The 22,509-nt window shown below is 41.0% G+C and overlaps 1 protein-coding gene across 3 annotated transcripts in view; it reads right to left on the reverse strand.

Annotated features, from left to right (window-relative positions):
* Nucleotides 1–16,287: 16,287 nt before the first annotated feature.
* egln1 (egl nine 1-like protein) overlaps nt 16,288–22,509 on the reverse strand; it is a 46,090-nt gene continuing 39,868 nt past the window's right edge. For 2 of the 3 annotated variants that reach the window (XM_090204178.1, XM_090204179.1), the window contains exons 3-5: nt 19,009–19,145; nt 18,505–18,572; nt 16,288–18,151 (exon numbers count right to left, since the gene is read on the reverse strand). In XM_090204178.1, coding sequence (XP_090060304.1) covers nt 18,096–18,151; nt 18,505–18,572; nt 19,009–19,145 — 261 coding nt within the window. In that variant the 3' untranslated portion in view covers nt 16,288–18,095. 3 annotated transcript variants of the gene reach the window in all.

Genomic DNA, 22,509 nt, shown 5'->3' on the forward strand with positions numbered 1-22,509 from the left:
ATTGACATAACCTGAAATGAAGCAAGGAGCAAGGAAGAAGCCACTGCTCCTAAACCTCCATAAAAAAAGCCAGACTACGGTTTGCAACTAACTGCACATGGAGACAAATATCTTACTTTTTAGAGAAATGTCCTCTGGTCTGATGAAACAAAAATATAACTTTTTGGCCATAATGACCATCATTATGTTTGGAGGAAAAGGGGGCTTGCAAGCCGAAGAACACCATCCCAACCGTGAAGCATGGGGGTGGCAGCATCATGTTGTGTGGGTGCTTTGCTGCAGGAGGGACTGGTGCACTTCACAATATAGATGGCATCATGAGGAATGGAAAATTATGTGGATATATTGAAGCAACATCTCAAGACATCAGTCAGGAAGTTAAAGCTTGGTCGCAAATTTTACTTGTATTTTATTTCACCTTTATTTAACCAGGTAGGCTAGTTGAGAACAAGTTCTCATTTACAACTGCGACCTAGCCAAGATAAAGCAAAGCAGTGCGACACAAACTACAACACAGAGTTACACATGGAGTAAACAAGCGTAGAGTCAATAACGCAAATGGGTCTTGCAAATGGACAATGACCCCAAGCATACTTCCAAAGTTGTGGCAAAATGGCTTAAGGCCAACAAAGTCAAGGTATCGGAGTGGCCATCACAAAGCCCTGACCTCAATCCCATAGGAAATTTGTGGGCAGAACTGAAAAAGAGTGTGCGAGCAAGGAGGCCGACAAACCTGACTCAGTTACACCAGCTCTGTCAGGAGGAATGGGCCAAAATTCACCCAACTTATTGTGGGAAGCTTATGGAACATTTGACCCAAGATAAACATTTTAAAGGCAATGCTACCAAATACTATTTGAGTGTATGTAAACTTCTGACCCACTGGGAATGTGAATAAATAAATAAAAGCTGAAATAAATCCTTCTCTCTTCTATTATTGTGACATTTCACATTCTTAAAACAAAGTGGTGATCCTAACTGATCTTAGACAGGGAATTTTTACTAGGATTAAATGTCAGGAATTGTGAAAAACTGAGTTTAAATGCATTTGGCTAAGGTGTATGTAAACTTCCGACTTCAACTGTGTATATGCATCAGTAGGGATTAAGAAGTGAGTTTACGCAATACCCACTGAAAAAAAGGGGGTATATGGTTTATTCCAGGGTAAACCCTCCACTATACCACTGGCCCTGTGTTGAGCAAAAATTCCACTCTTCTACATGAGTGCGCTGGTATTACGGTTGCCTTCCTTTCATAATCACGACCCTGTCACACGCTGAAGGCCTATAGGTTTGCCACTGTGCAACCATGTCTATAATAGATACAGCTGTGAAGACATTCATGTTTCAAGGAAGTATATATTTGTATATATTTGGCCTGGCGAAGCCGTTTTATCCACTGACAATGGAAGCTGATATGGTTTCTTGAAGAAACTACGAGCCCTCACTGTCCGAGACCGAGTCAAGACCGAACATATTGACACCTAAACAAGACCGAGATACTCTATGTGTTCTCGAGACTGGTCGGTCTTGAGTACTACAACACTGCCTGAAGAAGTGATATTCTAACATCAGATGTGCTTTTCATTTGTTTATGTACTATTGTGGACTCACCAGCTGGCTTCTATCAAGAGGCCAGCTGGAATCGACTGGATTCCCACTGTGAAGATGAGCAGTGCTGCCGCAGCCCCAGTTTCCACTAAGTTGTCAATTTACAGATATGAAAGGAGACATCCCTCAATTATACGAGATGTTTGTTATATGCTGTGCTCGATTAGGTTGTGCCATTTGAGTAGAGCACCTTCACCTTGTCATCATGACAAGTGCCCCTTAAACCGTATGAATGAATGTATAAAATATCATTTAAAACGTGTAAAATACTATTTTTTTATGATAAGGTAAACATGCTCTACTTTAAGAACAGGATGAATGAAAAGTATTGTGTAATCTCTGCTTTGCAATAAAACATATTTCTTATATCCCAACTACTTTACAATTTAAACACATTTAGCATAGACAATGTAACCAGCCAAGTCAGTTAAGAACAAATTCTTATTTACAATGATGGCCTACACCGGCCAAACCCGGACGACACTTGGCCAATTTTGCACCGCCCTATGGGACTCCCAATCATGAGGCTCCGGTTGTGATACAGCCAGGATTCAAACCAGGTGTAAGGTCCTGGGTGTCGTTAGGGTAAAATCAGGCGCAGGAAAGCAGAGTTCAATAAAGTGCTTCTTTACACGGAGAACTACGGTCCCCCCACTTACAGGTGCTCAAACCAAATGCCCCAGACACAGGGAAACGAAAACAGTCTAGCACTAAATACACAAACATGTACATCTAATGCAAACACCAGGGTTACAAAAATCAATCCCGCACAACGAACCAGGCGGGCCGGCTGACTAATAAAGCCTCACTAATTACAACCAACTCAAAACAGGTGTACTCAATAAACACATAAGGAGGGGGAGAAAATAAATCAGTGGCAGCTAGTAGGCCGGCGACAACCGCCGAGCGCCTCCCGAACGGGAAGGGGAGCCACCTTCGGGTCGGAGTCGTGACACCAGGGTGTCTGTAGTTTTTAAAATTGAACCTTTATTTAACTAGGCAAGTCAGTTAAGAACAAATTCTTAGTTACAATAACAGCCTACAACCAGACAACACTGGGCCAATTGTGCACTGCGTTGTGTGACTCCCAAACACAGCCTGGATTTGAACCAGGGTGTCAGTAGTGATGCCTAAAGCACTGAGATGCAAATACATTGTCTACTGGAATCATTTTTAAATTGAGAACATATAACAATATGTAAACAGTGTGTGAGTCTGCTTCAGATGCACAATGTAAAGGGGAGGGGTGCATCGCAAATGTCCATAAGGCTTAAAGGCGCTCCATGGTCAATCCGATGTCTGCATTGGCCATGCAGCATTTACAGTGATACGGCCTCTGCTGAAGTCACGGCATTCATAATTCTTGAGTTTTGCGGAGCTACACAGAGCTGTTGTGAACGAAGTTGTCAAGGAAGTGAGTTTGTGTTTATACAGGACCTCCCGCCCCCACCTACCATCAACCAATCATGTCAATGCGGAGCTATACGAAGCCCTCCGCATTGTTACAAAATTTGAGACGTGCATGACAAATCAGTACGGAGCTCAATTTGAACTCTGCATGCCCCTGGAGGCTCCGAAATTGTGTACCACCATACAGCGCCTCTGACCACATTTTCGAATCAAGCATAAATTGTCTCTAATGCCATCATACTGTAGGCTAGTGGTTCCCAACTCCGGTCGTCGAGTACCCCCCCCCCCAACAATACAGTTTCATCTTATCATCAGACAAACTTGTCAACTAATCATCAGGCCCTCAATTAGTTGAATCAAGTAGTGCTGTAGTGCTGAAAAAGTGTGCTGTTGGGGGTACTCAAGGACTGGAGTTGGGAACTACTGCTATAGGCCTATGGCTGCATTGGCGTTGCATGCCATTATCAGCTGCAAAATGGGTTCACATGGTTGATATAGTGAAAAAAATTGACAATCAAATATAATTGGAGAGTTTATGACTGAACAAAAAGGTCATGTTAATTTGAGAATATAACACAGAAACACAGACAAATGAGCGACAGATTCCCTTCCCCAGGTTCCCTTATTGCAGGATTGTGATCTGTGATTAATCAACATCAACACTAGTTCATGTTGAAAAATTGTTAATTAAAACAAGTTTAAACACTTAATTTCAAAGAATCAACATTTTCATAGTGTACAAGTAAGCTAACTCAAATGTAAAGGTTAGACTTTTTAATAACAAGTAGGCTATTATTACTAAAACATAACTTCAGGTAAACAAAAAAAAGTAAATACCAGAGTGAGCAGACTTCTGTTCCAGCCCAGCATTAATAGCACACTTGATTATTAACTAATTAGGTTTGATACATTGAATCAGGTGTGTTAGTGCTGGGCTAGAACATATGCATGCACACCCAGCAGGGTTGGCCTGCTCCAGTTGTAATAGGTTTATACATTGTGTGACTTTTAAACTTTTTGTTTACAAAGTTTGCTAACATATATATAATCCATGGTTTACAAGGATGTACCCTTATTCTCTTGGGACATTAATTGGGACCTCTTCATCTGCAGAAAGGGTTTGACTGCTCTCTATACAGTGCCTTGCGAAAGTATTCGGCCCCCTTGAACTTTGCGACCTTTTGCCACATTTCAGGCTTCAAACAGAAAGATATAAAACTGTATTTTTTTTGTGAAGAATCAACAACAAGTGGGACACAATCATGAAGTGGAACGACATTTATTGGATATTTCAAACTTTTTTAACAAATCAAAAACTGAAAAATTGGGCGTTCAAAATTATTCAGCCCCCTTAAGTTAATACTTTGTAGCGCCACCTTTTGCTGCGATTACAGCTGTAAGTCGCTTGGGGTATGTCTCTATCAGTTTTGCACATCGAGAGACTGACATTTTTTCCCATTCCTCCTTGCAAAACAGCTCAAGCTCAGTGAGGTTGGATGGAGAGCATTTGTGAACAGCAGTTTTCAGTTCTTTCCACAGATTCTCGATTGGATTCAGGTCTGGACTTTGACTTGGCCATTCTAACACCTGGATATGTTTATTTTTGAACCATTCCATTGTAGATTTTGCTATATGTTTTGGATCATTGTCTTGTTGGAAGACAAATCTCCGTCCCAGTCTCAGGTCTTTTGCAGACTCCATCAGGTTTTCTTCCAGAATGGTCCTGTATTTGGCTCCATCCATCTTCCCATAAATTTTAACCATCTTCCCTGTCCCTGCTGAAGAAAAGCAGGCCCAAACCATGATGCTGCCACCACCATGCTTGACAGTGGGGATGGTGTGTTCAGCTGTGTTGCTTTTACGCCAAACATAACGTTTTGCATTGTTGCCAAAAAGTTCAATTTTGGTTTCATCTGACCAGAGCACTTTCTTCCACATGTTTGGTGTGTCTCCCAGGTGGCTTGTGGCAAACTTTAAACGACACTTTTTCTGGATATCTTTAAGAAATGGCTTTCTTCTTGCCACTCTTCCATAAAGGCCAGATTTGTGCAATATACGACTGATTGTTGTCCTATGGACAGAGTCTCCCACCTCAGCTGTAGATCTCTGCAGTTCATCCAGAGTGATCATGGGCCTCTTGGCTGCATCTCTGATCAGTCTTCTCCTTGTATGAGCTGAAAGTTTAGAGCGACGGCCAGGGCTTGGTAGATTTGCAGTGGTCTGATACTCCTTCCATTTCAATATTATCGCTTGCACAGTGCTCCTTGGGATGTTTAAAGCTTGGGAAATCTTTTTGTATCCAAATCCGGCTTTAAACTTCTTCACAACAGTATCTCGGACCTGCCTGGTGTGTTCCTTGTTCTTCATGATGCTCTCTGCGCTTTTAACGGACCTCTGAGACTATCACAGTGCAGGTGCATTTATACGGAGACTTGATTACACACAGGTGGATTGTATTTATCATCATTAGTCATTTAGGTCAACATTGGATCATTCAGAGATCCTCACTGAACTTCTGGGGAGAGTTTGCTGCACTGAAAGTAAAGTGGCTGAATAATTTTGCACGCCCAATTTTTAAGTTTTTGATTTGTTAAAAAGGTTTGAAATATCCAATAAATGTCGTTCCACTTCATGATTGTGTCCCACTTGTTGTTGATTCTTCACAAAAAAATACAGTTTTATATCTTTATTTTTGAAGCCTGAAATGTGGCAAAAGGTCGCAAAGTTCAAGGGGGCCGAATACTTTCGCAAGGCACTGTATCTGAGGACAGAAAACATCTCAAAGAAACAGGCTGCATTATACTCAAGTTAGGTATCCCTGAATATTATGTTGCTATAGCTCTCTGTCCTCAGTTTTTCTAGCTTGGGACTGGAACTGGAGAATAGTTTCATAATGACTTCCCACAAAGTTACCTGCCCTATCCAGAGTAGCCCTACTTTCACTTCTCTGACAGCTGGAAGTGTTAGCTAACCCTTTCACCCTCTTCAATGGCTGTTAGCTAGCTACCTACAAATACATTTGGAGTTACAATGACAAATGCATGTAGACAGCTAACTAGCTAATATTGTAATGAACACAAGGGGAGACAGAGAGCTGGTTTCAAGCGCAGGGCGCAGGTGTTTATTGCAAAGGACCACAGGAGGAGGCAGGTAGCTGGGTTCTGGGGCAGGCAGAAGGTCATACACAGGGGGTCCAAAAGGGCAATAGTGCAGGCAGGGAGAAGGCTAGTAACATAGTCCGGGAGATCAGGCAATAGGTAGATAACAGGAAATCCAAAAGGCTAAAATACAAGCAGGAAATAGGCAAAAGGCATTGTTAGTGAGGCAGGCAAAAACTATCATACATGGGAGGAGTAAATCACGGGGAAAACAGAGCTCTGAAAGACGTGTGTCACAAGACAAACAATACCTCACAGAGAATTAAATAGTGTGTGATAATGACATACGGGTGTGTGAACAGGTGATTAGAATTCAGGTGATTGGGATCTGGAGAGTGAGCTGCGTTCAGGGGATCTAGGTGTTTGAGAGTGTGAGCTGGAAAGTGGGCTGGAAAGTGAGCTGCGTTCAGGGGATCTACGTGTTTGAGATGGTGAGTTGTAAGCAGACATTACAAATATGAAGTTACTAAGCTGGTGATATTTAATTAACGTAGCTAGCTAGCTATACAGTATGTAAAGTTAGCTAACTAGCAAACAAAGATTAACGGCTCATTTGTGTAGCAAGCTAGCTATAATACATAGTTTTATACATATTTATATATTTCAACATATATTTACTTACTTGAATAGGTTCTCCCACTGCCTCTGTTTTCTGGGTCCTTAGAGAAACTAAATAATGGGCAATCTTCCTGAAGTTTCCAGTGGTAACAAAACGCAGCCAGCCATGTGGACGATTTGAGGACTTTCAGCAGACTGAGTTTGGTCTTCCAACATGGTGCTTGGTGTGGTTGTGAGGTGATTTATGACGCAACTGTTAGCCCTCTATAGGGAGGAGGTCAGAGACCTGGCGATGTGATCGTGGGCTACAGGAAAAGGAGGGCCGAGCACGCCCCCATTCTCATCGACGGGCTGTAGTGGAGCAGGTTGAGAGCTTCAAGTTCCTTGGTGTCCACATCACCAACAAACTATCATGGCACACTACACACACTTTTTTTTAATGCTGATGCTACTCACTGTTTATTATCTAGTCACTTTACCCCTACCTACATGTACATATTACCTCGACTAACCTGTACCCCCGCACATTGACTCTGTACCGGTACCCCTGTATAGAGCCTCCTTACTGTTATTTTATTGTTTTTCTTTTATTTTTACTTTAGTTTTGTGGTGGAAATTCTTATACAGGGACACCTGAAGTCAATCTTAAATAAATCGCTGTTTATTGTCAACACGTTGGAGAGGTTCCAATCAACTCAATGCTGTAGCGGTTTCCTTCTGTGGACGAAGGATCGGACCAAAGCGCAGCGTAGTTAGAGTTCAACATGTTTAATAAAGACCATAAACGTGAACGCTACAAAACAACAAATGTGAAAAACCGAAACAGTCCTATCTGGTGCATGAACACAAAGACAGAAGACAATCACCCACAAAATACCCACAGAATATGGCTGCCTAAATATGGTTCCCAATCAGAGACAACGATAGACAGCTGCATCTAATTGAGAACCAATCTAGGCAACCATAGACCTACAAACTACCTAGAAAGGAAACAGCCCATAAACATACAAAAACCCCTAGACGAGACAAAACACATAAATCCCTCATGTCACACCCTGACCTAACCAAAATAATAAAGAAAACAAAGATAACTAAGGCCAGGGTGTGACAAATGCACCATAGTACACATGTCAATCAGGAGCTCCCTTGTGGAGTCCCAGCAGCTGTCTTCTATACGGATACACACAGAGAAGTTATATTTGCATGATTTAGCATAATTAATTCGTCATTACCATTTTGTTTCATTCATGTGACCGACCAATACTGTTTCATAACGTGACAGACCAACACCTCATAAGGCTTCTTCTCTCTAAGCTGAGACCTTGAAACTGACAGTAGTGTAAAGTACTTAAGTAAAAATACTTTAAAGTACTACTTAAGTTGTTTTTTGGGGTAGCTGTACTTTACTTTACTGTTTATATTTTTGACTACTTTTACTTTTAATTCGCTACATTCCTTAAGAAATGATTCTACTTTTTACTCACATTTTCCTTGACACCCAAAACGACTCGTTACATTTTGAATGCTTAGCAGGACAGGAAAATAGACAAATTCACACACTTATCAACCGAACATCCCTGGTTATGCCTACTGCCTCTGATCTGGCGGACTCACTAAACACACATACTTCATTTGTAAATGATATCTGAATGTTGGAGTGTACTCGTGGCTTTCTGTAAAAAAATAAAATGATGCCATCTGCTTTGCTTAATATAAGGAATTTGAAATGATTTATACTTTTACTTTTGATACTTAAGTATATTTTAAACTAAATACTTTTATACTTTTACTCAAGTAGGTTTTACTGGGTGACTTTTACTTTTACTTGTGTCCTTTTCTATTAAGATATCTTTGCTTTTACTCAAGTATGATAGTTGGGTACTTTTTCCACCACTGGAAACTGAGATATCTTTAGTTTGTGCTCAAAACAAGGTCTGGGCGTACCGCCAAATTGCAGCTACTGTGAGTGAGGACTTGTACAGTCAGGCACTTGCATGAACACAGAAGTTGTTTTATAGAACAGCACATGAATGGAACACAGAAATTAGTTTTAAGAAAAGCACAAACATAAAAATTATCATTACAGTTTAGTTAGTAAATATAATTTTTCTTAAATGTAATTTTTCTTAAAACTGCATTGTTGGTTAAGGGCTTGTAAGTAAGCATTTCACAGTAAGGTCTATTGTTGTATTCGGCGCATGTGACAAATAAAATTTCGAGCCATCGCAGATGTGGAAGGCCGAAATAGGCAGATTCGATGGAATGAGACGAGATCTCTAGCTTAAATTGACGCATTTTAAATTGACGCATTTTGAAGAAGATTTTTGTATTATGTTACTTGGATTGTCGCATGGGTTGACCAGGGAAAGAAGTTGACCGGGGAATTTTGTGGAATGGTAATGCAGGTCCATTGACTGGGTTAAATCCTATTGAACAAATGGAGGATGTTAATGGAAAGCATTCTAGAACATTCTAGTGTGAAGGAGATTAGCTGTGGGGTCCCGAAGGGGAGCATCCTTGGCCCACTTCTCGTCTTACTATACCTTAACGATATGAAATCAGAAAATGCTCATCATTTGCTTTTGAATGTGGATGACTCTGCTCTACTGGTGTCCAATAAGAACAAAGCCTCAGTAGAAGAGATCCCATGTGCAGAGTTATCCAATATCACTAAATGGCTTTCACATAAACGTTTTCTGCATCTTGGAAAAACAGTTATTTAGTTCCAGAGTAAAGCTTGTAAGGTCCCCTGGTTTTAGTGTCAAAGTGGCCAATATAGTGGTTACACCAAAAACCTCAGGTCAGCTGTGAACTGGATAGGTATCTGACTGGTGAGACTATGGCCCTAAAGGTTTTAACAAAGAACCATAAATATTCATGACACGTAAACAGAGGTTACATAATATCAGGCAATAGCAAGCATTTTTTAAACGGTCTGTTTCAGATACAAGTTTGAGGTGTCTTATTTAATTTTTTATTTATGCTTTAGTCGCAAGTAGAAGTAAAGGACAAGTCAACAACATTATTTGGTTGTGAATGAATGAACTTTTTAAAATTAGATTTTCATTGGACAGTTACAGTGTCCAATGAAACTTTAAATGTACTTTACTTTAAGTCTGTTACAGTGACACCTCATCTGTGTGAGATGAAACCATAGATAGGTCATAAAAGAGGTCATAAAAGTAAAAGCTTGCACAAACACTCTTGAATTTCTATGATGTGTTTGCCGAATAAAACTATTACCTACTAAATGCGTGACAATTCCTACTAACATAGCTGTTGATCTAGAAAGTCTGATGACAAAAATAACATCTTGATAAACTGGCAATATTGATAAATCATATGAACTTTGATTCTCAGATTACCTTATTTTCTTATCTAGACCAACATCAAAAACAAGGAAGTGGGAAAGTATTATTTCTGGCATTCATAAGAGCACACAGTGTAAAAAAAATGAACTTTTGTTAAAGTGGTGTATCAAACCTAAGTGTGCTTGCTTAGCAGCTTAGCTTCCTACCACCCAGGGTGTACAACAACTCGGACCAGGGCCTCATGGCCAGCCATAGCCTTTTGGGGGCCTAAGCGAGATTTGAAGTTTTATTAAAAAATATATATTTTTTGCAGTTTTAAAACACATTTCATACAATTCTCCTAATTTTGCCATGGGGCAGAGAGAACATTTTGCCATTTTAAAACTCATTTCATGTCACGACTTCCGCTGAAGTTGGTGCCTCTCCTTGTTTGGGCGGCGTTCGGCGCTCGTCGTCACCGGCTTTCTAGCTGATCTACATTTATTTTTCTATGTTGTTTTGTCTTGATTGTACACACCTGGTTCCCATTACATTAATATTATTTTTCCCTATTTAACCCTCTAGTTCCCAATATGTTTTGTGCGTGTTTGTTCCTTGTTGAGTGTTTTAACGCTAATTTCCTGCAATTCTACGCATTTTACAATTAGTTGGATAAAAAATGTAATCATGTGTAGACCTTACTGTTAAATGCTTACTTACAAGCCCTTAACTAACAGTGGGTTTTTTTTTCTTCAGTTTTAAAGCTAATTTCATGCAATTCTACATTTTGCCATGACTAATGCCATGTTCATATAATTTCTGAGTGAGACTGACCAAAAAAATCTATGGGAGCTCCCTGGAGGTCAGGGCCCCAGGGTAATTCGGACATGATTAGTACAAGGTTTAGATAGCTGGCTAGTCTAACTACCTAGCAATCTAAAGAATATTAGCTGACATGAGCTAATTCAGTGACTATCAGTGACTGACAGAAGAAGTGGAAAACTGCCGATGCACTAACAAATTTAGCTTATGCTGCTTATTGACTTGGCCGGCACTGCAGAGCTCTCTACCTTGCAAACAGAAGTGAGAGTCCGCTTGACAATGTCTTAAGCTATCTAGCATTGCTGCGCACCACCGCTTGCCCCATTCACAAACAGAGTTTAGTGGGTGTATACAAGTCATTATAAATATAAAGTAAAGAGCTGATTTTCTAGTCCAGCCAATGGGAAAATGTTACGTGTTGGCCTAAGTATGAGCTCACACAATATCAAGAAATAGCAAGTCTTTTTTTTTAAACCGTCTGTTTCAGATACAAGTTTGAAGGTGTGGTTTTTTAAGTTTTTTTCTTCTCTTTAATTTATGCTTTGGTCACAGGTACAAGTCAACAACATTATTATTATTTTTTTAAATTATGTGTGAACAGAATATGAGCTTCTAAAAATGTAATTTTCATTGAACAGTTACAGTGTCCAATTGAACTTAAACTTTGCTTTATGTCTGTTAAAGTGGCACCGCATCTGTGTGAGAAAACCATAGAGAGGGAATAAAGTTCAAATCCGTGGCAGAAGCTGTCCACCAATTGTTACCAGTGCAGTCAAGGACCAGTGCAGTCAAAAATCTGCTTTCCCTGTGGTTTAAACATATTTCCACATTATGAGGTTGGAATAAATACTGTGAAATTGTGAAAATGATGATAATGCCCTTTTAGTGTAAGAGCTGTTTAAAAAGACAGCTTGAAATTTCAGCTTGTTTTGGTGGGGTGGAGTTTTGGCCTGCCTGGTAACATCACCAGTTGGTAAATTAGTTAATTAGGCCAATAATTAAGAGAGTTTTCTGCCAATAACAGCTAGCTTTTAGTTCTCCACTCCCCACTCAGACCACTCCCAGACAGTCCTAGCAAAATTCTTGCTTGAGAAATTGCTCTCAGCTAAGAAGCTATTTTTGTTTATTTTTAACCATTTTAATTGAAAGCAATCACAGTAAGGTACTTAATTGTTACCCAGAAATGATTTGATATTGAGATAAAAACAGCTGCATTGGAACTTTAAAAGCTTGCTCAAACTCTCTATATAATTTCTATGATATTTGCCCAACAATACCATTACCTACTAACTGTGTGATAATGCCGATTAATACACCTGTTGACCTAGAAATTGGTTTGACCTAGAAAGTCGGATGGCAGAACATCCAACATCTTGATAAACTGGCAATGTTGATCAATCATTTGAACTTTGATTCTCAGATGACTCTATTTTCTAATCTAGACCAATATCAAGGAAGTGGGGAATGTATGGGGCGGCAGATGGAATCCCCGAGCTGACAAGGTACAAATCTGTCGTTCTGCCCCTGAACAAGCCAGTTAACCCATTGTTCCTAGGCCGTCATTGAAAATAAGAGCTTTTTCCTAACAGACTTGCCTAGTTTAAATAAAGACAAAATAAAAATACAATTGTCTGGCTGGCATTCATAAGAGCACACAGGTAGTCCCTCTCATTTTCAGTCCATTTTCTAAACTATAAATATGAATATTCTTTGAGGATCTGTCCATAACATTGGTGTTTACTCCAACTGAAACTACAAAATGTAACTGCAGACATGGCTTCTGATGATCTCCACGTGCTGCTATGCTGTGCCACAAGGTAAGTCTGAAATCCTGGAGATGGCCCAAAATACTATTATGAATTGTTGAATAATTACGTGTTTCAGTAGTACTTACTACTAGGGTTGCAAAATTCCCTGTAATTTTCCAAAGCGCCGGGAATTTTCAGACACAAAATTGTGAAAGTTACCGGGAATATTTCCTCCCTTTGAACATAATTGCAAATCATTTGTAGACTGCAATTTTACCACAATAATCACAAACAGATCATTTCAAACCATGCTTACATTTGTATACGATCATATTATGCGTGGGATTAGTTCGGAACAGATTTCCAAAATTAAAATCACTTGGAGCTGATTTCCTGGTGTTTTTACAGTATTTTATGTCAAGCAATAAAATTAAAACAAGAAAAGTTTCCCCAGTTGGGGAACCCTGCTGTAGGGGTTTGTATTAATGATGTATTAAAACACTAGATTGCTAATGATATGTATTGGCCATTGATAGACTTTGAAGCCACTGTCCACCATATTGGTACAATCCTCCATTTTCTTTTATTTTTTACATTTTTATTTCACCTTTATTTAACCAGGTAGGCTAGTTGAGAACAAGTTCTCATTTACAACTGCGACCTGGCCAAGATAAAGCACAGCAGTGTGAACAGACAGCAACACAGAGTTACACATGGAGTAAACAATTAACAAGTCAATAACACAGTAGAAAAAAAGGAGTCTATATACATTGTGTGCAAAAGGCATGAGGAGGTAGGCGAATAATTACAATTTTAGCAGATTAACACTGGAGTGATAAATGATCAGATGGTCATGTGCAGGTAGAGATACTACCAGAAAAGTAAATAAATAAAAACAGTATGGGGATGAAGTAGGTAAATTGGGTGGGCTATTTACCGATGGACTATGTACAGCTGCAGCGATCGGTTAGCTGCTCAGATAGCAGATGTTTAAAGTTGGTGAGGGAGATAAAAGTCTCCAACTTCAACGATTTTTGCAATTCGTTCCAGTCACAGGCAGCAGAGAACTGGAAGGAAAGGCGGCCAAATGAGGTGTTGGCTTTAGGGATGATCAGTGAGATACACCTGCTGGAGCGCGTGCCGTGGGTGGGTGTTGCCATCGTGACCAGTGAACTGAGATAAGGCGGAGCTTTACCTAGCATGGACTTGTAGATGACCTGGAGCCAGTGGGTCTGGCGACGAATATGTAGCGAGGGCCAGCCGACTAGAGCACACAGGTCGCAGTGGTGGGTGGTATAAAGTGCTTTAGTAACAAAGCGGATGGCACTGTGATAAACTGCATCCAGTTTGCTGAGTAGAGTATTGGAAGCCATTTTGTAGATGACATCGCCGAAGTCGAGGATCGGTAGGATAGTCAGTTTTACTAGGGTAAGTTTGGCGGCGTGAGTGAAGGAGGCTTTGTTGCGAAATAGAAAGCCGATTCTAGATTTGATTTTGGATTGGAGGTGTTTGATATGAGTCTGGAAGGAGAGTTTACAGTCTAGCCAGACACCTAGGTACTTATAGATGTCCACATATTCTAGGTCGGAACCATCCAGGGTGGTGATGCTAGTCAGGCGTGCGGGTGCAGGCAGCGAATGGTTGAAAAGCATGCATTTGGTTCCATAGGAATGAATGGAATGCTACATTATTTCAATTTAATGTTTCAAGGGCAAAAGTACATATATTTAAGTATTTATTTGTTGTAGAGTGAACAGTAACATTCATACTCTCTAAGAATTGTATTTTAAGTAATTTTTTTTTGTTGTTTTATTTGTTCATATAATACAATTAAAAATTATGCATTAAGGTGTCTGTAATATAATATGCTTGTCAAAAAAGAACATTTCTTTTTTTACCCTGGTGGAGGGGTACTAAAATGGTGACGCAGTGATTTCAAAACAGCGCCACCCATCAGTCATCTAGTGTTTATATGCACCATTGGTTTGTATGTGTGCTACAGCAGATGGAAGTAAGTTATGGCTCCCTGCGTGGAGGCCACGTCAAGCAGTGTTTGGAATAAAGAACCTAAAAGGATATAGCTGTGCCTGTCCACTTATAATTGTTGGTATCATAATGACAAATTACTTTCTCATATAAATAAAAATCTCAATACTAAATACAATGAAAATGTATAACCACGTCTTTATTAATAGTTTGTTTCCATGACAGCCTAATTTTTGACACCACAGTAAAGCAGACAGGGATTCTGGGCTCTGCACTCTAATCGCACAGAAAACTTCAGCAACGAATGTCTGTGAAACTCAAAGTGGAAGAATATGCCATGCTAGAACTTGGTTTGTACATCTTTTAGGAAATCTTCTGAAGTTTTTACCTATTTGCTGTTCTGGGATTACGTTTTCTGTATCACCGTTCCTCCAGAAAGGGCAAGTATAGATAGAAGAGAGCATGTTGATGGGCATGGACATTTTAGGCATCGCCCAGGGAGACATAGGATTTGTCATGACCATTGTGGTCTGCACACTCCCCACTTGGATAGAGACAATAGGAGACAACCTTTTAATCTAGGAGGGCCTGTGGATGAGATGTGTGACCAAGAACACAGGCCAGATGTAGTGTAAGGTCTACGACTCCATGCTGGCCTTACCTCAGGACCTGCAGGCCTCCAGAGCCCTGACCATCATCTCCATCATGTCTGGGGTTCTGAGGATGATGCTGCTCATCAGGGTCAAAAGCACCAACCACATCAAGAGTCAAAAGTCCAAGGCCATAATGATTCCAATTGGAAATCTCTTCCTCATCCCTTTCTCCTGGATAGCTAGAAACATTATCTGAAACTCCCACAACTCATTGATTGCCCAGAGGAGTGAGCTGAGGGCTTTACATCAGGTGGGGGGCCTCATCCTTGCTCCTGACCAGGGGGACCATGCTGTACAGAACTGTCTATCCCTCCAATATCTCCTAAAGCCCCACTGAAGCAGGAGTTGCATGGAGTTTGTGGTCAACACCCTGGGAGTGGCAGGGTGGATGATCTCCCTAGTGACCTTTGCTTTGTCCTTACGGGCAATTATTCTGTTTCCCCATTACAGTAGGGTAGTAGTTTTGGCCATCACCACCATCCTTGGAACTCTGGGGGTGTTGGGGTCCATTTTCAGGGCCAAGTGCACTGAATACCTCAAGTGGAATTTGTCCAAAGACAGGGTGACGGTCATTGGCGGAACTTTTCTCATCCTGGCCTGTACCGTTCATCTGACCTTTGTCTTCTTGGTTGCCATTTGATGTAAACTCAAAATCATGAATGATTTTGGTGTTTTTTCTGAATGCAATAGGTGGGCCCCTGCCCTGCTCCTGATAGTAGGGACCATACTTCTGGTTAGAGCAGAACAAGCCAGACTGTTACTCACTCAACCGCTAACAGCTTTGTCATTTCTTGTTTATTTGGGGAGTTTCCTCCATATTCCTTGCACCCATCTTATTCCTTCATACACTTGTAAAAACCAAAAGAGTAGGGGCTAGAAAAATATCCTTGGCTTTCCTGCGGGTATGATGTGAGACATGGTCTGGGAAGAGAAGTTCCTGAGGAGACTGCAATGAAGAGATATATTCAGACATGGGTGAAAAAAGGTTGAATATTTCAGCTGTGCTTGATTGAGCCTGCCCTTTATAATGAAACCAATTAAAAAGTCTGTAATTATTTACCGCAATTTATATTTTAAACTTGATGCAAACAATACATACATGTTTATCTCAAGAAACCATTTATTCTCTAAATGTTGTCTTATTTACTTGTCAACTGATTTATTGACAAATGAATAGATCAATGGCAAATGGATAACAGTTTAAACAAAATCACATGCAAAGGTTCTGTGGTATGTTTAAGGGTGGATGGAGAAATGGAAAACCTAATCAGTTGCACAACTGAATGTGTTCAACACAACCCATCTGAAATCAGAGAGGTGCGGGGGGGCTGCCTTAATCGACGTCAACGGCGCCGTTGTTTTTGGAGGTTATTGTCTTGCTCAAGGGCAGCAAGGGAAACATTCAAACCAACGTTTCGGATACTTGCACCAACGCTCTTAACCGCCTGGATACCGGCCGCATTCAGTTAGGTCTGCCAATTCTCCTGCTCATAAAACTCATTGGTCAGATGTGCCTTAACAGGAATTAATCATTTATGGTTTTGTGACCACATGATGGCGATGGTGTATAGCCGGAGAGAATAGTCATGACTGTATTATTACAGTCTCTCTCACTCACTTTCAATCTCGGCTCAGTGGTCAGAGAAAGAATCGCACAAATGCATACGTGCAGATACACACACACACACACGCTGTAATGACGAGATGATACAGCAGCAGACTCAAACTGCACTTACAAAATCAGCCTTTTTATTCAAAACTAAACTTCAGAGCTGCAAGGTCGCTGCAAGGCTAATAGGTAGGTGTCCGTTTTTGGTTTTTAAGACAACGGTGATATTACGTCTGCAACAACAGACAGATCTCTGATCGCAGGTTAGGATGCTCCTGTAACGTACACAGGGCAGTGTTCATAAGGGCAAGCAAAGAAACGTTTTAAAATGCTTTGCAACGGAGAACGAGCATGTCAGTTTCAGTCCATTTTCTTCTGTTTGGTGCCTAATGAACAGGACCCAGTTACCAAGCAATGGATGCCAGGACACAGAACGGCACCGCAATCAACATACGCCTGCAATTTGAAAATCACCACAGCTCGTTTGCACAAACGTGAAAACTTCTATCGTATTCAAGTCAGTGCAGCTTAAGCTATTAATAGCCTTTTCACTCTACTAAGCCAAACCATACTGTACTGTTCTGGCTTGGTTACGCATCATCCTCATTTACTAGAACCGTGCTGCAAAGGATCATGTGAAAAGAAAGTATCCAAATCAGCACAGTACGGTTTGAGTCGGCCTTATGGTGTGCATCAGGCAATAGCCGGACAGTGTGTGTGACAACCTCCAGTCGAGGGACATCATACACAATCTTCTGTACCTTTTTTTCTATTTTAACAGTGAGAGATCCAGCCGATGGAGACCTTGACAACCCGTCTGACAGATAAGCACATATGGGTACCCTTCTTACATCACCCCAAAATTCACAAGAATATAACTTCTTTGCATTCGGCTCACTCCATACATATTTTTTTTCTCCAAAGCTAATTTACACATAATAAAGGCAAAAAATCAAAGCAACAAGCAAAAACAGAAACTTGGGAAATAATGATGAGTCCTTGCAGTGCAATGACATCACATTCAGGGTCTGTCTGTGTGTGTGTGTGTGTCAACTTTGGATATTAAGTGTAAAGAAAGCGGACTAGTCCAAGTTGGTTTCTTTCTTCTCTCTCCTCTTCATCCCACCTTCCTTCCTTCCTTCCTTCCTTCCTTCCTTCCTTCCTTCCATCCATCCATCCCTCTTTCCGAATCTGTCCACAGCAGCAGCAGGTGATGGCAGTGGCGCCTCAGGACCAACCGCTTCTCTCATATTAGCTCAGATTCGACGGCTTGTTCAATTCTACCTTTACTCCCTTTTCTCCTGCACCTATAGGACAGAATAGAGAAGGAGGGAGAGCGGAGAGTTATATTTTATTCAACCATTTAAGAACTAATCATTATTTTGTTCATTTTTATTCAACCAGTTAAGAACAAATTCTTATTTTATTCATTTTTATTCAACCAGTTATGAACAAAATTCTTATTTTCAATGACTTCCTATAAATTCTTACGTCGTATGATGATCACTATGGTCCTGTAGTCATAAAGAGTCTTAGTCTCACAGTGCTGATCTAGGATAATTTGATCTTATTTATTACGATCCAAAGGGCAAAACTGATCCTATATCAGCACTCCTACTTTGAGATTTTTTATGAATACGTGCCCAGGACTCCATCTTACTTGTTAGGTATTTCTCCTTGGCCCGAGCTCGTTCATCGGCATCAAAATACCACACTGTTATGGCATACCTGGACAGCGAGTGAGACAACGGAAACAGAGAGGTCAACGAACATACAATTATTCACATAATAGGTATACATATACTAACACTAACACTACCCAACCATTTGTTATGGTCCAACTATTCTAACATTATTGAGCATTTTCAAATATATTAAAGCTGGATAGTGTTGGTGGTGTTGCTTAATGTGGTAACACTTTACAATAATGTCTGTTCATAGATCAAGGCATGCATTAACCTAATGTAAACTATGTCACAATTCACGCTTCAACCAAGTTCTCAAAATGGACTGACGGATGCATTACTTAAATGACATTAAAATAAGCAACACAAAACAGGAAGTGTGGGATTGTGATGGAAGACAAGCAGACAACTCTGGGTCGAAGGTCAGGAGTATGACATTTTCTCTGCGGTCAAAAGGTCAAGTTAAGAGATCACCCTACCTGGTGTGGTATGCCGGCTGCACCTCATGGGGGTTCCGCCGGTCCGACCAGAAGAAGAGCAGGCGGTCGAACTTAGGTTCGATGTCGGCAAACTGTGCCTTGGCCTCTGGGAAAATCCTCAGGATTCCTCCGTGTTCCTGCGAGACAAAACAAGTCATGTGTGACATCAATAAATTATCCAAACTTATCCAATAATTCATTCATTCAGAAATTATTAAAATTGTATTCCCCTATTTCAATTTGTCAAAGAACATATCCCCTCATAAAACAGCAAACGGTACAAATAGAAAGAAAAATCATATGGAATAAGAACCTTTAAAAACACCTTTAAGAACACCTACCGTTCTGGGCATTGAAACATAACTTTTTTCTAAATGCCATGCTGCAGCAAGGTACATTGTTAATATGACAATCTTCCGCAGGGAAACCAAGCACCAAGTTTCATTCGCAATTACAAATATCATCGAACAATAACCTTTGTAAGTAAATATATTTAAATATATATTTAAATATATATCTTTGCAGACCAGTCAAAGGACATTCCCAAAACTTTTGCCACAAAGTTGGAAGCACAGAATCGTCTGCCGTAGCAAACAGATACTGTAGCGTTCTCCTGCATTTGCGCATGGTGATCTTAAGCTTGTGTGCGGCTGCTCGACCATGGAAACCCATTTCATTAAGCTCCCGGCAAACAGGTCTTGTGCTGACATTTTTTCCAGAGGCAGTTTGGAACTCTGTAGGGAGTGTTGCAACTGAGGGCAGGCGTTTTTTACGTGCTACACGCTCCAGCACTTGGCTGTCCAGTCCAGTCCTGTGAGCTTGTGTGAGGCCTACCACTTCGTGGCTGAGCATATGTTGCTCCTAGACGTTTCAACTTCACAATAACAGCACTTACAGTTGACCAGGGCAGCTCTAGCAGGGCAGAAATTTTACAAACTGACTTGTTGGAAAGGTGGCATCCTATGACGGTGCCAGGTTGAAAGTCACTGATAGAGATGCATGGCTGTGTGCTCAATGTTATACACCTGTCAGCAACAGGTGTAGCTGAAATCCACTAATTTGAAGGGGTGTCCACATACTTCTGTCCATGAAGTGTATGACGTGACCCTGACTGTGCAGAAAAAAAAGTGATGAGGTTCGGGAACGAAACAGGGTTGCATTTTGGTTCAAACTAGAGGTCGACCGATTAATCGGAATGGCCGATTAATTAGGGCCGATTTCAAGTTTTCATACCAATCGGAAATCGGTATTTTTGGGAGCCGATGAGACTTTTTTTTTTTACACCTTTATTTAATCTTTGTTTAACTAGGCAAGTCAGTTAAGAACACATTCTTATTTTCAATGACGGCCTAGGAACAGTGGGTTAACTGCCTTGTTCAGGTGCAGAATGACAGATCTTCACCCTGTCAGCTCGGGGATCCAATCTTGCAACATTAACTAGTCCAATGCAATAACGACCTGCCTCTTTCTCGTTGCGCTCCACAAGGAGGCTGTTATGCGAATGCAGTAAGCCAAGGTAAGTTGCTAGCTAGCATTAAACTTATCTTACTAAAAAACAATCATAATCACTAGTTAACTACACATGGTTGATGATATTACTAGATATTATCTAGCGTGTCCTGTGTTGCATATAATCTGACTGAGCATACACGTATCTGACTGAGCGTTGGTAGGCAGAAGTAAACATTCATTCAAACAGCATTTTGCCAGCAGCTCTTCGTTGTGCGTCAAGCATTGCGCTGTTTATGACTTCAAGCCTATCAAATCCCGAGATGAGGCTGGTGTAACCGAAGTGAAATGGCTGGCTAGTTAGCGCACGCTAATTGTCGTTGTTTTGCTGGTTCGAGCCCAGGGAGGAGCGAGGAGAGGGACGGAAGCTATACTGTTACACTGGCGATACTAAAGTTCCTATAAGAACATCCAATAGTCAAAGGTTAATGAAATACAAATGGTACAGAGGGAAATAGTCCTATAATTCCTATAATAACTACAACCTAAAACTTCTTACCTGGGAATATTGAAGACTGATGTTAAAAGGAACCACCAGCTTTCATATGTTCTCATGTTCTGAGCAAGGAACTGAAACGTTAGCTTTCTTACATGGCACATATTTTACATGGAACATATTGCATTTTTACTTTCTTCTCCAACACTTTGTTTTTGCATTATTTTAACCAAATTGAAAACGTTTCATTATTTACCTGAGGCTAAATTAATTTGATTGGTGTCTTATATTAAGTTAAAATAAGTGTTCATTCAGTATTGTTGTAATTGTCATTATTATAAATAAATAAATAAATAAATAAAATCGGCTGATTAATCGGTATCGGCTTTTAGGGTCCTCCAATAATCGGTATCGGCGTTGAAAAATCATAATCGGTTGACCTCTAGTTCAAACCATTTGTATCAGATTCACCTTCAGTTGTAGCTAAATCAACCGCTTGTTAGGCAAATAGCGGGGAGGAATGAGGAAGTAAACTCAGCAAAAAAAGAAACGTCCTCTCACCGTCAACTGCTTTGATTTTCAGCAAACTTAACATGTGTAATTATTTGTATGAACATAACAAGATTCAACAACTGAGACATAAACTGAACAAGTTCCACAGACAAGGTGACTAACAGAAATTGAATAATGTGTCCCTGAACAAAGGGGAGGGGGGGGGGCAAAATCCAAAGTTACAGTCAGTACCTGGTGTGGCCACCAGCTGCATTAAGTACTGCAGTGCATCTCCTCCTCATGGACTGCACCAGATTTTCCAGTTCTTAATGTGAGATGTTACCCCACTCTTCCACGAAGGCACCTGCAAGCTCCCGGACATTTCTGGGGGGGAATGGCCCTAGCCCTCACCCTACGATCCAGCAGGTCCCAGACGTGCTCAATGGGATTGAGATCCGGGCCCTGCGCTTGCCGTGGCAGAACACTGACATTCCTGTCTTGCAAGAAATCACACACAGAATGAGCAGTATGGCAGGTGGCATTGTCATGCTGGAGGGTCATGTCAGGATGAGCCTGCAGGAAGGGTACCACATGAGGGAGGAGGATGTCTTCCCTGTAATGCACAGCGTTGAGATTGCCTGCAATGACAACAAGCTCAGTCCGATGATGCTGTGACCCACCACCCCAGACCATGACGGACACTCCACCGCCAAGTCGATCCCGCTCCAGAGTACAGGCCTCGGTGTAACGCTCATTCCTTCGACGATAAACGCAAATCAGACCATCACCCCTGGTGAGACAACTGGTGAAGAGCACTTTTTGCCAGTCCTGTCTGGTCCAGGGACGGTGGGTTTGTGTCCATAGGCAATGTTATTGCCGGTGATGTCTGGTGAGAACCTGCCTTACAACAGGCCTACAAGCCCTCAGTCCAGCCTCTCTCAGCCTATTGCAGAAAGTCTGAGCACTGATGGAGGGATTGTGCGTTCCTGGTGTAACTCGGGCAGTTGTTGTTGCCATGCTGTACCTGTCCCGCAGGTGTGATGTTCGGATGTACTGATCCTGTG

Source organism: Oncorhynchus mykiss, chromosome 17 (assembly GCF_057628025.1).
Source record: "Oncorhynchus mykiss isolate SJ-2025 chromosome 17, ASM5762802v1, whole genome shotgun sequence".
Classification (NCBI taxonomy): Eukaryota; Metazoa; Chordata; class Actinopteri; order Salmoniformes; family Salmonidae; genus Oncorhynchus; species Oncorhynchus mykiss.